We start from the raw sequence: 17432 nt of genomic DNA on the forward strand, positions 1-17432 counted from the left end.
TTTGGTCGCCCGGACGTTTGGTCGCCCAAACGTTTGGTCGCCCGGACGATTGGTCGCCCGGACGTTTTGGTCGCCCGCGTGAATATAATTTTCAGATCTGGTTTCAACAGTAGATATTTAAATATTAAATTCTCTCATGAATAGAATTTTGAGAGCTGGTTTCAATAGTAAAATCTGTCATGTTGTGAAACGTCTGGGCGACCAAATGTCCGGGTGACCAAACATCCGAGCGACCAAACGTCCGAGCGACCAAACATCCGGGCGACCAAACGTCCGGGCGACCAAACGTCCGGGCGACCAAACGTCCGGGCGACCAAACGTCCGGGCGACCAAACGTCCGAGTGTCTTTTCTAATCCATCTATCTCGTCACAGTTTCCATCCAAACATCGATTGTTTTTGAAGGGTCACTTCTTTGGCAAGATTTTTTTTTTTAACCTAAAACAGATGAACAGTCCACTCGTACAAAGTCATGCTCGCATGAGGCCGGTTTTGGGTTCGAATCTATGGAAATCTCATAAGGACACATAGACAAATGTCAGGTGTGGGTGATTTCATTGCTTGCGTTTGATTGGCTTGTGAAGAAACAGAACTTCAAAATGTATGTTTTAAACTGCAGGTAAAGGAAGAAATGTCCTTCCGTCAAGTGGTTGGGGACCAATCGTACGCCTGGTTTTTATTGCCTTCTTATTTTCTCGATCTGGATCTGACAGTTGTCAACTCGAGAACTTCTTCTCCGAGGAAAACCGCTTGGCGTACTTTCTCCGGGTCCGTGTCGTCATACCTGTGTGGCCGACGCCGCCATTTTGAGTTGTCCGTGTTTGGTCAGCGTCCCCATATCGCTGTGGTTCAGAGAGAACCGTAGGATCCCGTCGATACCGTTGTCCCTAGTTTCGGGCAGGGCCCCTGATACGTTGCTCAGGAGGCTTTTACCCTGTGGGGAGCGTAAGCTCAAGGAAAGACGGGGGTCCTCCCAGCGCTGCAGCTCAGGTTGTCCTTTCCGGGGAGACGGCGGTCGTTGTAGACGTTGTGCATGTTGATCACCGCGTCCGTCTTCGCAGCGGTTGCCGGCGGTGGCGGAGGAGGCGGCGGCGGCTTGTGTTTCACACGCCTCTCGCAGGTGAACGACAGTCTGATCTCGTCCGCCATGGCACTGCACAAAGACCTCTGGGCAAAAATGGAGGAGGAGCGCGAGGGGGGGTGGCGGAGGATGGTGAGGATGATGAGGATGGTGAAGATGGTGAGGATGGCAGGATGGGGAAGGGCCGGGTGGGTAAAGGCCTTAGCTTTAATTTGGTCTGACTTATTAAGCCATTAAAAACTGTATAAATGCAATGACGGTACATATTTCCACATAGCACACACATTGAGGGCACACGTAAAAGTCTAAAATGTACTATAAAGTGGATGGCTCTTGGCCCTGGTAGAAAAGGTTCTTACCGCGGTCTGATGGAAAAAGATTACACAGTATAATGGGAGCGGGGGAAGATATTTTATAGGCTTAATTGGTTTTAATTTATTTTAAGACATTAATAAATATTTTCCTTAATAAGTATTTTCTAATTTTTGTGTTTCTTCACATATATCATAGAAAATTAGGACACTGACTAATTTTAAAAGGGTTTGGTTGGTAGTTGTATGAGGACCGTGGAACAAATGAGATAATTTACATATAAAGTACACCTCTACTTACGAAAATTTCAAGTTAGACTTGGAACCAATACATTTTGTAAGTAGAGGTACGACTGTGGGACACTTTGACCAATTTGAAAGGGTATAGTTGGCAGTTTTGTGAGGACCATTGAACGAATTAGAGAGTTTACATATAAAATAAACCTCTACATACGAAATTTTCAAGTTACAAGTATTGGAACCAATTAAATTTGTAAGTAGGGGTACAAATGTGGGGCACTTTGACCAATTTTAAAGGGTTTAGTTGGTAATTGTGTGAGGACAATGGATCCAATGAGAGAATTTACATATAAAGTAAATCTCTACTTACGAAATTTTCAAGTTACAAGTCTTAGAACCAATTAGAGGTATGACTGTGGGACACTTTGACCAATTTTAAAGGGTTTAGTTGGTAGTTGTGTGAGAACCATTGAACGAATTAGATAATTTACATATAAAATACACCTCTACTTACGAAATTATCAAGTTAGACTTGGAACCAATACATTTTGTAAGTAGAGGTATGACTGTGGGACACTTTGACCAATTTTAAAAGGTTTAGTTGGTAGTTGTGTGAGGACAATGGAACAAATTAGATCATTTACATATAAAGTACACCACTTACGAAGTTATCAAGTTAGACTTGGAACCAATACATTTTGTAAGTAGAGGTATGACTGTGGGAAACTTTGACCAATTTTAAAGAGTTTAGTTGGTAGTTGTATGAGGACCGTGGAACTAATTAGGAAATTTACATATTAAGTACACTTACGAATTTTAAGATAAAAATTCTGGAACCAAATATTTTGTAAGTAGAGGTACCACTGTGGGACACTGACCAATTTTAAAGGATTTAGTTGGTACTTGTGTGAAGATCATGGAACATATTAGTTAATTTACATATAAAGTACACTTCTACTTACGAAATTTAACAAGTCTTGGAACCAATTCATTTTGTAAGTAGAGGTACGACTGTATTTTGGGATGAACTTGACGGAGACACACACCTGCTCTCTCTCCGCCGTCTTCCTCAATTTGTAGACGAATTCTGCGATGGCGACAAAGACCGACAACACCAGGCCGGACGCCAACACGATGAATATGCCGCCCAGGTTTTGGATCCCCATGGGACCCGTCTCTCGACGTTCGTCGTCCAAGCAGCTGCTGCCGCTCCACCATTTTTCTTTCAACATATGTAGTCGTCCGTCCTCCATGATGTTCAGAATGGCGATGGAAATTTTGTCACGATATGGCGAACCTGGAGGCGGAACACAGGAGGACGCTTTGGTTCCTTTGCGCCGAGTGCCAGCTGGATTGCGAGATAATGAGCCACGACAAAAAAAATAACAAAGACATTGTCCACCGTCCTCAGGAAAAGGCTTCCCAAGATAGTTTGTCAATTTAAAAAGATGACAATGTAGTAAAGTCATTCTTCATTGGGGGTGCCGGAGCCTAGCCTATCTACCTAAGAGGAGGTACGGTACAATCTAGGCATATTGCAGTAATACACTCGTAATCATACTTGGTAAAATAAGCAAGAAAATATATATAGTGAATATTTCTATATAGAGCTTTAAGACTGGGGTATTTTCTGGACTATAATACACACTTTTTTGATAATTTGTCTGGGCTACATTAAAATTTGAGTCTGACATATGCTTTATTGTAATTTTTATAAATCTACAGGACTGGTGTCGAAGTGGCGGCCCGGGGGCCAAATCTGGCCCGCCACATCATTTTTTTGCGGTCCGAGAAAGTAAATTATGAGTGCCGACTTTCTGTTTTAAGATTAAATTAAAATGAAGAGTATAGATGTATATTAAATTTCCTGATTTTACCCCTTTTAAATTAATAATTGTCATTTTTAAATCCATTTTTTTCTGTGTTTTTAGTTCAAAAGTAATTTTGTAAAATCTAAAAAATATATTTAAAAAAAGCTAAAATAAACCTGGTTTTAGATCTATAAAAATAAATATTCAGGGCTTTTAATCCAGTTATTTTAATCCATTTATTTAAAAAAATCTACATAATGTATATTAAATTTCCTGATTTTCTCCTTTTTAAATCAATAATTGTCATTTTTTAATCCATTTTTCTGTCTTTTTAGTTAAAAAATAATTTTGTAAAATCTAAAAATATATTTAAAAAAACTAAAATAAACATTGTTTTAAATCTATAAAAAACTGATGTTGAAAATTTAATTTTTACAAATTATGGCCCTATAAAAATGACAAAAATATGAATCCATGCATGTATGGGATGCTGGAGGAAACCGGAATACCCCGAGAAAACCCAAGTAAACCTTGGGAAAACATACAAACTCCACACAGTGAGGACTAACCTGGTATTGAACCCTCGACCCTAAAACTATGAGCCCAACACGCAAACCACTTCTCCACCAGACCAGATAATAGTAACATATCCTATTAAAAATGATTTTTCATGACCCCCATGGTCTTACCGAGGGGAGTTCCGATCCCGTAACCTTTGCTGTCGATGAGTCCGCCGACCTGGGTCAAGTTGCAGTTGTGCTTGGTGATGTAATCGATGGTGGTGGACTCCATAATGAGGGCGTAATCGGATTTGAGAACCCGCTGGATGCCATCCTCGATGGACTTGACCAGGGATGTGCTGGGTTTGCTGCTCATAAATGCCCACATTTTCTCAAAAGTGGAGACTTTGGATTTCTGATGGAAAAACAAAAAAAAATGGCAACTAAGTGAAGGAACAGTTTCTATTACATGCTAGTTTTTAGAATTCTATTGTTTTCTTCTATTTCTTACCTGAGTAGCGTATTTTCTAGCATATTAGCCGCACTCGCGTATAAGCCGTACAAATAAAATGGCCATAAAGTCAATGAATTTGACAATTTCTCTTGTATAAGCCGCCCTATGGTTCCCATTTTTTACTCTTGCGTATAAGCCGTACCAATAAAATTGTCAAAAAATCGTTGAATTTGACAATTTCTCTCGTAAAGCCGCCCTATAGTTCACAATTTTCACCCTCGCGGGTAAGCCGTACGTATAAAATTGCCATAAAATCGTTGAATTTGACAATTTCTCTCGTATAAGCCCTCCCATGGTTCATAATTTTCACCCTCGTGATAAGCTGTACCCATAAAATTGCCATAAAATCGTTGAATTTGACGATTTCTCTCATATAAGCCGCCACATGGTTCACAATTTTCACCCTTGCCTATAAGCCGTACCCTTAAAATTTCCATAAAATTGTTGAATTTGTCATTTTTTCTCGTATAAGCCGCGCCATGGTTCACAATTTTCACCCTCGTGGATAAACCGTACCAATAAAACTACCATAAAAATCATTGAATTTGACAATTTCTCTCGTATAAGCCGCCCCATGACTGAATTTTCACCCTCAAGTATAAGCCGTACCCTTAAATTAGCCATAAAATCATTGAATTTGACAATTTCTCTCGTATAAGCCGCCCCCTGATTCACAATTTTCACCTCCATATTCATGGTTTTTAATAGGGAGTACAAATGTGTTATTTTGAAGGAGAAAATCTTAATAAAAAACATTTCTGAGATAATGTATCAATCAATTACTGGATTGGACATTCCTAAAGAGTATCGAAAAATTCAAAAAGGAAGTCATGTGACCAGTACAACCAGGAAGTGTGTCCGTAACATTCGAGCAATAGCAGACATATGTAAGTTATTTCCCGTTTTATGCAAAATACAGTTTATTTTTTGCTTAAATTTCATTCATAGACGTCAAAACTAATTTTATTTTACATTTTATCTGTTTATCTTTTCTCTATTTTGAAATAAATGACCGTATTAGCCACATTATGCCATTATCATGCATGTCAAGTCTAATTTATGCGCATATAAGCCGCACCCTCGAATTTTTTTTGCGACAAACGCGGCTTATATGCGAGAAAATACGGTATATTTAGGTTTTTTTTGTGTTATGAATACAATTCTATCATTTTAAACTGACTGTGAGGAATTTTAACTGCTCCCTTGGTCCAGTTTCCATTTAGCCCAAAGCATAACTTTATGACCACCATCTTGTTTCTTATCTTTTTTTAAAGCTACCGGCGGACACGATTCCCGCTCGGCTTTGTCACGGGATTACGAAGGACATTTCACCGAAGCGCCGCACACGTTTATCCTCATAAGTGCTACTCGAGCAGCAATAAGCAGCCAATCCATTAGTCTCGCATTCCTGCCAAGCTGCAAGTCCTGTAGTATTTCACGGTGTTTTATACCAGGGTCACATTTCCGCCGTGTCTAATCCCGGATAATTGCCGTCTTAAAAAGAGCCAGAGCCGTTTCAAATAGGCACGAGATGGACGTTTTACGGAAGCCTGTGTTTGCTTAAAATTGGAATGTTGATATTTGAATGGAAAATGACAGTTTGGTGAGTTTTAATGAGTTTTTAATCGTTAGTTGGAGACGTTGGAAAGACCAACTTTGGCAATTGGACCTAAAAGTGCGAAAAAATAGTTGGACATGGAGATTAAAACCAACAAAAAATATTTTAAGATACTTAAATGTTGTTGAAATTAATTTTGAAAAATTCCGCAAAAAATACTCGGTTTTAAAAGCTTAAAATCACTGCTATCCATGGAAATGGAGATTAAAACCAACAAAAAAAATATTTTAAGATACTTAATTGTCGTTAAAGTAATTTTTGAAAAGTTCCGCAAAAAATACTCGGTTTTAAAAGCTTAAAATCACTGCTATCCATGGAAATGGAGATTAAAACCAACAAAAAAAATATTTTAAGATACTTAATTGTCGTTAAAGTAATTTTTGAAAAGTTCCGCAAAAAATACACGGTTTTAAAAGCTTAAAATCACAGCTATCCTTGGAAATGGAGATTAAAACCAACAAAAATATATTTTAGGATACTTAAATGTCGTTAAAGTAATTTTTGAAAAAATCCGCAAAATATACTCGGTTTTAAAAGATTAAAATCACAGCTATCCTTGGAAATGGAGATTAAAACAAAAATAGATATTTTAAGTTACTTAATTGTCGTTAAAATAATTTTAGAAAAATTCTGCAAAAAATACTGTGACAGAAACTCAGTTTTAAAAGCTAAAAATCACTGCTATCCTTCAAAATAAATGAAATAGAATTGTTATAACTTGGATCGAACTAACTTTGGCATGTGTTATTTAACAGTAGTGTTGATGCCAAAACTGTAAACAATAAAAAACTGAGTCAAAAAGGCCTGCAGGCAAAATAAACAAACATAAAAAGACTAACTTTAGAAAAAGGAAAATACGAAGGAACGATTTTTTACAGTTGGAATAAAATGTACAATCTTTTTTAGCCAGATGGTCGGATTAAACGGCTAATAATCAGCACGTTTTTTTCCGGCATAGTGCAGATATTAAACTCAAGGCTTTAGGGCAAGATTAAAATATTTTGTGTGGCCAAGGAATGCCGACTTCATGTTTTTTGGCAAAAATAAAATTCTGATACATTTTTACCATTGAAAATCAATCAAAAACTAGAGAAATCGGTGTCGCCGATTAAAAAGCAGGAATAAAAATATTATAAACATGTTTTAATTGGAAAAAAGTATTAAAAACAAACACTGTTGTTTTAAAAAAATGTAAATAAATTAAAATAAAATTGATTTTTGAATATATATATATTCATTTTCAATCTAAATATATTAAGAAATTAAAATTTTTACCTTTTTTACTATTAGTTAACTCAATTCAAAAGTGAAATAAATGAATAAAAGTATTAAAAAATATTTCTAGATATATTTCAAAATAAAAAATATATGCCTTTACCAACTAATTAAGAAGCTGAAAAAAGTTGATTTGGAATCTATTTTTACTAAATAATTAATCGACTCCTGAAAAAAATATGTTGATTTTGTATTATTCCATTAAATAGTCATTGGGGGAAATTGGTCTACCCTGAAAAAAATCCACGAAAGCCCAGGCAGAGCATTCAAATAGTGAGGATCGACATTGGATCGAACCCACGACCTCAGAACTGCGAGGCCTACACTCATTCCGGGAATTTCGCAATTGAAAAAAATCTTAGTCAATGGAAGAGTACCTTAAAGAAAGTCATGGTGGCGCCATCGCGAACTACACCATACTCAATCTTGGTCTGCTTGGCGATGTCGTCAGCAGAGTCCACCGGCGAGTCCATCCTTTCGATGGTGAGGAACGCCGCTAAGTTGGCCGTGTAAGACGATATGATGATCAGCGTGAAGAACCACCAGATGCCGCCGATGATCCGGGTGGACAAGGCCTTTGGCATCAACTCGGAACCTGCAAAAAAAAAGCAATTTTAAACATTATTGGGGTTTCCGGATCGTTTTGCCTGATGTGTGTTGGCTCACATGTTTGTGATTTGTCATCAGATGACTGTGTAATTAAACCCCGTGTGCATGTGTTTTGGTGGGTGGATTGTTTCTATGCAAAATAAGGTTGTTGTTTTTTTGGAATTTTGTTCACGTTTGTATTTTGTCATCAGATGACTGTATATTTAAACCCTGTGTGCATGTTTTTTTGGTGGGAGGAGTGTTTTTATGCAAAATAAGTTGCTTTTTTTCTGGAATTTTGTTCACGTTTGTAATTTGTCATCAGATGACTGTGTATTTAAAGTCTGTGTGCATGTTTTTTTGGTGGGAGGATTGTTTTTATGCAAAATAAGTTTTTTTTTCCTGGAATTTTGTTCACGTTTGTAATTTTTCATCAGATGACTGTGTATTTAAACCCCGTGTGCATGTTTTTTGGTGGGAGGATTGTTTTTATGCAATATAAGTTGTTTTTTTTCCTGAAATTTTGCTCACGTTTGTATTTTGTCATCAGATGACTGTGTATTTAAACCCCGTGTGCGGGTTTTTTGGTGGGAGGATTGTTTTTATGCAAAATAAGTTTTTTTTCTGGAATTTTGTTCACGTTTGTAATTTGTGTTTTGGTGGGAAAATTGCTCTTATGCAAAAAAAATTATTCTGGAATTGTATTCAATTTCATTAAAATAAATGTTTCTTCATGGCGTTTTGTGCATATCAAGTCGAATTTTTGCGCATATAAGCCGTACCCTAGATTTTTTTTGGTGGAAAAATTGGCTTATACGCGAGAAAATACATTAAACGATGTTTTGCCTCTTCATAGGTATTTGTCTACCCTGTTCAGCTTTTATTTTGTTAACTTTATCCCAAGTTTTAATTATTTGCAAGGTTATTTTTCATTAAAAAAGCAATTCATGATAACCACATTGTTCGATTTTTGCAACCTCTAAAAAGACGCATCTGTGTTTGTTCATTAACCGGTGGAAATAATTATGCGGTGTTCCTGGGAAAATAAATGTAAAGTGAATTGTTTAGCGAAGACAAGCAGGTTAGAGTTGTAAAACGGTATTGCGCCCCGTGATTTACACGACAAATAAAAACCTTTTATGGAGTTCCCGGAAAAACCGGAGAATTCAATGGCAAGTCATAAATGTACATCATCTACACTATCTGTGTAGTACCTTGAGTAGACACTCTGGGTTCTTAAATACTGCGCTCATGTTGCTCAAGTATTATAACTCAGTGAAAAATAAAAAAATATTTTTAAAAAATGCTAATTTTGCTCAGATGGATTATTCCAGACTTGGAGGCCATTTTTGCTTAAAAATTCTTGAGGAGCTGATCAAAAAATCAAGTACATTATTGCTAAAATATGTTAAATAAAATATGCTATTGGGAATTTTAACAAGCATCATAACTCTGTGAAAAATAAAAAATGTAATTTCAAAAAAATGCAAATTTTGCTTAGAAATTCAGCCCATTTTTGCTTAAAAATTGTTGAGTAGCTGATCATAAAAATCAAATACATTATTTATTTGGTTCCAGATCTATATTTAAGTAATAAAAGCTTTTTATCTAGCATTTATTGCTAAAATATGTAAATAAAATATTCCATCAGGCATTTTAACAAGCATCATAACTCATTGAAAAATAAAAAATCATTTAAAAAATGCAAATTTTGCTTAAAAAGAGGGCCAATTTTTGCTTAAAAATTCTATAGTTGCTGATCATAAAAATCAAGAAACATTATTTATTTATTTAGTTCAAAACCCGAATTAAAGTCAGCTTTTTGTCAGAAATAAAAGCTTTTTATCTAGCATTTATTGCTAAAATATGCTAAATAAAACATGCTATCAGGCTTCCCTTAGATAGAGCAAAACTTTAGGTTAAGTTAGAACTTAATTTCATCCCGTTTTTGTTAAATTTTTTGGTTGCATTAGCAAAACAGACAAAAAGACACAGAATACATTATAGACCTAGATAAAAAAACTGGAGCCAAACAAGAACAACCACCTTATATCACATTATCAAGTAAAATAAACTCGATTTTTTCACCAACTTATGAATTACACACACAAAAACACACTTCCAATAGTATTAATTGTGTCACCATCTAAAAAACCCCAAACTTTCAGTATTACACTACAAAATATACAGTCATTTCCGATCTCCAAGCACACACATGGACCATAAAGCTCCGCCTCTCCACCACACAGCAATTCAACCCCGCCAATGGCCCACTGACGGATGCTAAAGTTACTTTATATCTCATCTCTGACAACCTTTAAAATACCCTTGTGGTCCGTGTACACTGTGTTACTTTACTGAGAAGATTTATGACAGTAATTCTGAAGAGTAACAAGCCCATGTAGGAAAGGGAGGGCGGTGTTTTCGGCCAATGAGAAGGCTGGACAGAGTGCTATGCTCTTTTAACCTTTTCCACCAAATTTGATTGCATTTGTCCTTTGTGGTTACAAACAAGGGAGGGACGGCACTGTCCCTTTAACTCACTATGACTGTAGGGATGGACGGATTGTGATGAAAACCAATAGAAATCATTGGATTAAATTCCACGCTGTAAAAAATAGAATAAAATTGCATATGGTGTGTAAGTCGTAAGGTTGGATTTTTTTTAAATAGAGGCAAAATGTCAATATGTTTGTTTTTGGTTGGTGTATTGTTTGATATGTTTTGAGCCCACACAAGAATAGAAAGTTTGTTATTCAATGTTGCACATTATGATTCATTCTGCGTCGAATCCGGCCAAAAAAATGGGTTTGAAGTTGAAAATGTTTTGTTTCAGGCTATTGGTGTTATTTTGTGTACTTTGCTACTTATGTTATGGAGTACTCATTATTTGTTGTATTTTCTGAACTTGTGTTATCCTTACTAGGGTAGAAGGGGGGTGCTGGAGCATATCCCAAGTGGGGGATACAATGAATTGGTGGCCAGCCAATCTCAGGGCACCTGGATTTGAACCCTGTACCCCAAAGCTGCGAGCCCGACATGCTAAACACTCAATCCACCATACTTATTTATTTATTGCTTATTTATAATTCAATATCCTTTTTATTAATATTTCTGGATGAATATTTAGTATTATTTTTATTGTTATTAACTTTTTAATTGTTATTTATGTAGAATTTATTTGTCTATGAGCTTGTTGTTATTTGTGCACTTTGTGGTCAAGCTTTAAATTACTTATTTATTATTTTTATTTTATTTATAAATATTATTGATTGAAAATTTATTATTATTTTTATTGTTATTATTTATGGAGGATTTATTTGTCTGTTAGTTTGTTATTTGTGCAACTTGTGGTCAATTTTTAAATTACTTATTTATTGCTTATTTTTTTAATTTATTTTATTTATTAACATTATTGACTGAAAAGATATTATTATTTTTATTGTTATTATTTATGGAGGATTTATTTGTCTGTTAGTTTTGTTATTTGTGCACTTAGTCGTCAAGTTTTAAATCTCATTAATATGACAATTCAATTATTAATTAAGATATGGAATGACCATTATAGACCATTAAAAAATAGATACAATTAATTGACTGATCTGGGGATCATACAAAAATGTTGAACTATTATACCGTATTTTCACGACTATAAGGCGCAATGCATTTAAAGGCGCACCCTCAACGAATAACACATTTAAAAAATCCATATATGAAGCACACTGGATTATAAGACGCCCTGTCTATTTTATAGAAAATGTACGACTTTTAAGTGCGCCTTATAGTCGTAAAAACACGGTAAATAGATTTCTTGACAGTACTACCTTCAAGTACATTTTTAAAATCCCTAAATTTGAATCTGAAGTAACAAGCAAAACAAGAAAATGCATTTTTCTACCACGAAGTCAAGGTAGCAAGAAATGATCAGACATATGTTGCTTGTCAAGTGAAGACCACATTTGGCGCGCTTTGTTGCGTTTTCACCTCAACGTCTTTGCCGTTCTTTGTGTTGTTGTCGGTGGTGGCGGCACCTCACTCCCACAGACAAGCTGCTCCTTTTTTTTTTACTTTTCTCAAGCCTCCAACATCGATTTGCATTTTAAACGCGTCAAGGAAAATGGCTTCAGTCTCAGTTGCTGTCACCACAGTTGGCAGACAAGCGTAGTGAAGAAGTCTTCACCAAACGACATTTTTTAGCTATTACCAGTCACACACTGTGAAGTACACCCAATTATAGGCCATTTTTGATCTCATCTCATCTCATTTTATGAACCACTTTATCCTCATTAGGGTCGCAGGGGGTGCCGGAAGAACCTATCCAGGTGACTCTAGCCAGCTAAAAACATGCATGCTATGCTAGCTGGTTGAACACTAGAAATTGTTCTAATTATGATTTGCTAGAAGTATTTGTAAGTCAAGGTAGTACTCTTTGGAGGAAGTGGGAGGGCAGAGGATGCTGACCATCATGGACAGCATCTCCCATACCCCTGCATGAGTCTGTGGAGTCCCTCCAAAGCTCTTTCAGCAATAGAATGTATGTAAAAAATATGTATGTATATGTGTATATGTATGTAGGTAGAAAATATGTATGTATATGTGTATATGTATGTAGGTAGAAATTATGTATGTATATGTGTATATGAATGTATGTAGAAAATATGTATGTATGTGTGTATATGTATGTATATGTATGTATGTATATGTATGTATGTATGTATGTGTGTGTGTGTGTGTGTGTGTGTATGTATGTATGTATGTATGTATGTATGTATGTATGTATGTATGTATGTATGTATGTATGTATGTATGTATGTATGTATGTATGTATGTATGTATGTATGTATGTATGTATGTATGTATGTATGTATGTATGTATGGATGTATGTATGTATGTATGTATGTATGTATGTATGTGTGTGTATTGTATGTACATGTATGTATGTATTTGTATGAATATATGTATATGTATGTATGTATATGCATGTATGTGTATGTATGTATATGTATGAATATGTGTATATGTATGTATGTGTATTATATATATTTATTCATGTATTTATTTATTACCTATCTATTAACATCTAAAATGTCTTTTGCTGTGTCTGTATTCTCACCCTCTTGCGACTGTGAAAATCTGCAAAATATCCCAAATACGAGATGAATAAAGTTATCCAATCCAATCAAACTCCATGTTCATTTAAGAGAATCACATCAACTATAAAAAAAACAAACTAAAACTTTGACTCCTGCCATATCTACCTCAACATTGTTCCCATTGCAATCTACAACCAAAACAAAAACCCGAATAAGCCTTTCCGACTGTCCCCCTAACAGTCCTTCCCAAAGTCAACCTACATGGACAACCATCAAATCCCACAGACACTCAAAGTATACCTGAGCCATATCCCCATTCCACTACAGGTCAACCTAAGAGCAATTAAACGTCTCCAAATCCATCACACCCGCCAGTTGAGACCACCTGACAGCCGACATTTGTCAAACGCCATCTTCCGATTGTTCCTTTTTTCCCCATCCCGGACCCCCTCAAGGGGCAGCAACGGATTTTACACCGGGAAATAAACACACCGAGCTATCTCGTCTCGCTTTACAATACCCGACAACGAGTTTCTCTTATTCTTTTTTTGGGTGGTAAACAGCAGGTGGGTGACAAGCACCCCCCGCCATGACGGGGAAGACGGAGCACTTCCAGGCTCGTTCTTGGCGGGTGAACATCTCCCGGATAAACAATAGCGGAATCCCGCGGTTTGTCAGTTAGAGAGGCGGGAAGCGGTAGTGGAGAAAAATTGGGGTTGATGGGGAGGGGTTTTTTTTTACAGAAAGGGGCGGGACTTAATTCCTACCTTGTTGCATCAAGGAGCCGACACCGAACCAGAAGCTGTTGAGCAACGTGAAGTTGTTCTCTACTACGTCGGATCCTGGATTGCAGGGGTGGGCGTCGTACCATTCGTAAGGGCTGAATCTGAAGATGAAAAAAAAATGGGTTTTGAAGAAAAAACAAAAATGGCACCCAATTTTACATACACCAGTTTGTGAACGGACACTTTTTGAAATTGTATTAAAAGAAATGGATCAAAATCCCTAAATATTCGGTTTAGATCTAAAACAGATCTTACAAAATACTTTTTCAACAAAAAAAATTCAATTTTGAGTGAAAAAAAACTCCAATTATTAATGTAAAATTAAAAAAAAAAGGAATTATTACGTCTACATCTATAATATTCATTTAAAGTTAATTAAAAACCAGAAAATCGGCACTCATTTACTTTTTGGGCCGCAGAAAATGATGTGGCGGGACAGATTTTGCCCTCGGGCCGCCACTTTGACACCAGTACTTTAGATTTACCCCAAAAAACAACTTAAGCTTACGTTTTTTAATACTGCAAATTTTACTACATTCCAGTTTCTTTCTTTCCATTTTTTTGCATTTTTCTTTAAATGTTGACCGTTTGTTTTTTATTTAAAACGGAAAAAAAGGTTAAAATTTCATTTAAAAATCAGTTTTTTATAGAAAACAATCAAAGGGGAAAGAAGAAACATTTTAGATATTTAAAATTAAATTAGATTAAAAGAACTGAATCAAAATCCCTAAATATTCAGTTTAGATTTAAAACATATCTTACAAAATGATTTTTTAACAAAAAAAATACAATTTGGAATGAAAAAAAACTCCAATTATTGTGGTAAAATAAAAAAAAACAGGACTTATTACGTCTACATCTATAATATTCATTTAAAGTTAATTAAAAACCAGAAAATCGGCACTCATTTACTTTTTTGGGCCGCCGAAAATCATACAGCGGGCCAAATTTCGCCCAGGGGCCACCACTTTGACACCCGTACTTTAGATTTACTCAAAAAACAACTTTAACTAAAATTTTTCAAAACTACAATTTTTAATACATTCCAATTTCTTTCATTCCATATTTTTTTTGCAAAAATGACCCTATTCCCTGACAAAACCTAATTAAGATCACATTAAATCACCAAAAAACTATTTATTTATGCTCCTAAAAAAGCCTAGGCATACGCTTTATTTCAATACCTCGTAAAAAAATGACCGTCAGCCCGTTATTAAAAAAAATCCGACTGAAATATTAGACTTCGGGGGCATGTCATTAGATTGACATACGGTTGTATGATGGGGATAATACATTTTTTGATGAAAACTGACGTGATCTACTTGAGCTTTCATCCCATAGTCTATTACAGTTATTATTTATCAAAAGGACAAAAAGGGCATTGGCTACATTTCCGGGAAAAAACGTGGAAAGATTTTTCAAAATTTATTGGAAGAACTTCCAAAAGGGTAAAAAAATAAATAAATAAAAACGTGACGTGGCAGATGTTTTATCTCGGCAGCTGCCGGATGAAAATGTCGCGTAATAAATAGAATTTATAGCGGGTAAATGGCAGCAGGCTGGATTTTATTTATTTATGGATTTGTTCCTCAAATGTGACATTTGATGCCCTTGTCAAAAAAAAGTGGAATAGTATCTTGTTGCTAGGCAGAAGTGGTTTTATGGTGGATTGTGTTAAATGAGGTTTTTTGAGGGGATGGAAATGTCATTGGGGGTTAGTGGGAGGAGCTTGGTCATTTATTTAATTAGGAAAGTGGTTGGTTATATTACTTTAAAGTCATTGTTGTTGACTTGTTGAATGGTTTTTGGTGTAACGTATAATTTAGACCAATTTTGCTGGGATTTTAAGCCTTCAATGCTGTTTAATATCGTATTTTCTCGCATATAAGCCGTGTTTTGTGCCAAAAAATGATGACTGGGTCGAGGGTAAGGCTTATATGCGCATAAATTAAGACTTGACATGCACGAAACTGCAAGGCGACAAAAATAAAACGTCATAACGCGAGAAAATGTGGCTATTTATTTCAAAATAGAGAAAAGATAAACAAAAAAATGCTTAACAAAATTTATTTTGACGTCTATTAATGAAATTCAAGAAAAAAATTAACTGTATATTGCATAAAACATAAAAATTTTGGATTAAATTTTTGTATTTTTTTTTAAATTGACACATAAGAAAATATTTCCTATTAATAGGCTCAAAAAACAATATTTATACTAATTTTAATGTCCAAAAAAGATCCTCCCACAATCAAAAAAACCTATCAATTCATAAATCAATTAATTTTGGCAGCCAAATTAGAACAAGAATTTTTTTTTGGCATCTAAAATTAACATTTTGCACATTTAAAATGACAAAAAAACATAAAAAATATGGCATAACCATAATTTAACAGCTATGTAATTGCTTTAGTTATATGACTAAAATATACTATCATTGACCTCAAATACTTTTTATAAAATAATTCCAAACGTATCATCATCCAACCTATGAATCCTCCTGATTTAATCAGTCATGTCAGCTTGGCACCAAAGTGCTCCGGCGCCCTCTCATTGACTCCCAGAATGCACTTTGACAAGCCTTTAGCTTATCTAGGCCAGCCACCTGATATCACAATCTGTCATTATTATTTCCAAGACCCTCTTTGCCATTTTTTGACAAAACGAGCGACTGGGGGTCTGCAGCTGTTTGCACTTGAGCGACCTCATCTTCCATTTTGGTTTGTTTTTTTGCGCGTGGGTGCCACTTTTGCATGAAAAGAAGCAGGAAATGCCAAAAAAATCGAAATTACCAGTGGAATTAACTCCAAAATAAAAGCAATTATGATTTGAGAAACACAAAAATGAGGATTTTAAATGATGTTTTTGATTGATGATCTTGTATTTTTTAACGGTTTGTTTATAATAGACAAAAAAAAACATTTGTGTCTGTTATAAGCAAAGCAGTTTAAATATACTGTATTTTCTCGCATATAAGTCGCACTCACATATAAGCCGTACCCTTAAAATTGCCTTAAAATGGTTGAATTTTCATATTTCTCGCGTATAAGCCGTTCCCTTAAACTTGCCTTAAAATGGTTGAATTTTACTATTTCTCGCGTATAAGCCGTACCCTTAAAATTGCCTTAAAATGGTTGAATTTGACAATTTCTCGCGTATAAGCCGTACCCTTAAAATTGCCTTAAAATGGTTGAATTTTACTATTTCTCTCGTATAAGCCATACCCTTAAAATTGTCTAAAAATGGTTGAATATTACAATTTCTCGCATATAAGCCGTTCCCTTAAACTTGCCTTAAAATGGTTGAATTTTAAAATTTCTCTCATATAAGCCGCCCCCTGATTCACAATTTTCACCTCCATTTTTGATGGTTTTTATAGGGAATACAAATGTGTTATTTTGAAGGGAAAATCTAAAAAGAAAAATCATCAAACGTGGTATTTCTGAGATACTTTTTGAATCGATTGGTGAATTGCACAGTTCTAAAAGGGGTTTTGCCTGCATGTAGACAAATTAAAAAAAGGAAATCAGGTGAGCAGTACAACCAGGAAGTTTGTCCGTAGCGGTCTAGTTTGTCATCCTTAGGTAGGTACTTTTTTTTTGACGTTTTAAGGAAAA

The 17432-nt window shown here is 35.4% G+C and overlaps 1 protein-coding gene across 1 annotated transcript in view; it reads right to left on the reverse strand.

The window, feature by feature from the left end:
- Positions 1-285: 285 nt before the first annotated feature.
- grik3 (glutamate ionotropic receptor kainate type subunit 3) overlaps positions 286-17432 on the reverse strand; it is a 96974-nt gene continuing 79827 nt past the window's right edge. The window contains exons 12-16 of the mRNA XM_077720734.1: positions 13798-13916; positions 7726-7943; positions 4131-4356; positions 2677-2927; positions 286-1163 (exon numbers count right to left, since the gene is read on the reverse strand). Coding sequence (XP_077576860.1) covers positions 777-1163; positions 2677-2927; positions 4131-4356; positions 7726-7943; positions 13798-13916 — 1201 coding nt within the window. The 3' untranslated portion in view covers positions 286-776. The remainder of the gene's footprint in view (positions 1164-2676; positions 2928-4130; positions 4357-7725; positions 7944-13797; positions 13917-17432) is intronic.

Source organism: Stigmatopora nigra, chromosome 7 (genome assembly GCF_051989575.1).
Source record: "Stigmatopora nigra isolate UIUO_SnigA chromosome 7, RoL_Snig_1.1, whole genome shotgun sequence".
NCBI classification, from domain to species: Eukaryota; Metazoa; Chordata; class Actinopteri; order Syngnathiformes; family Syngnathidae; genus Stigmatopora; species Stigmatopora nigra.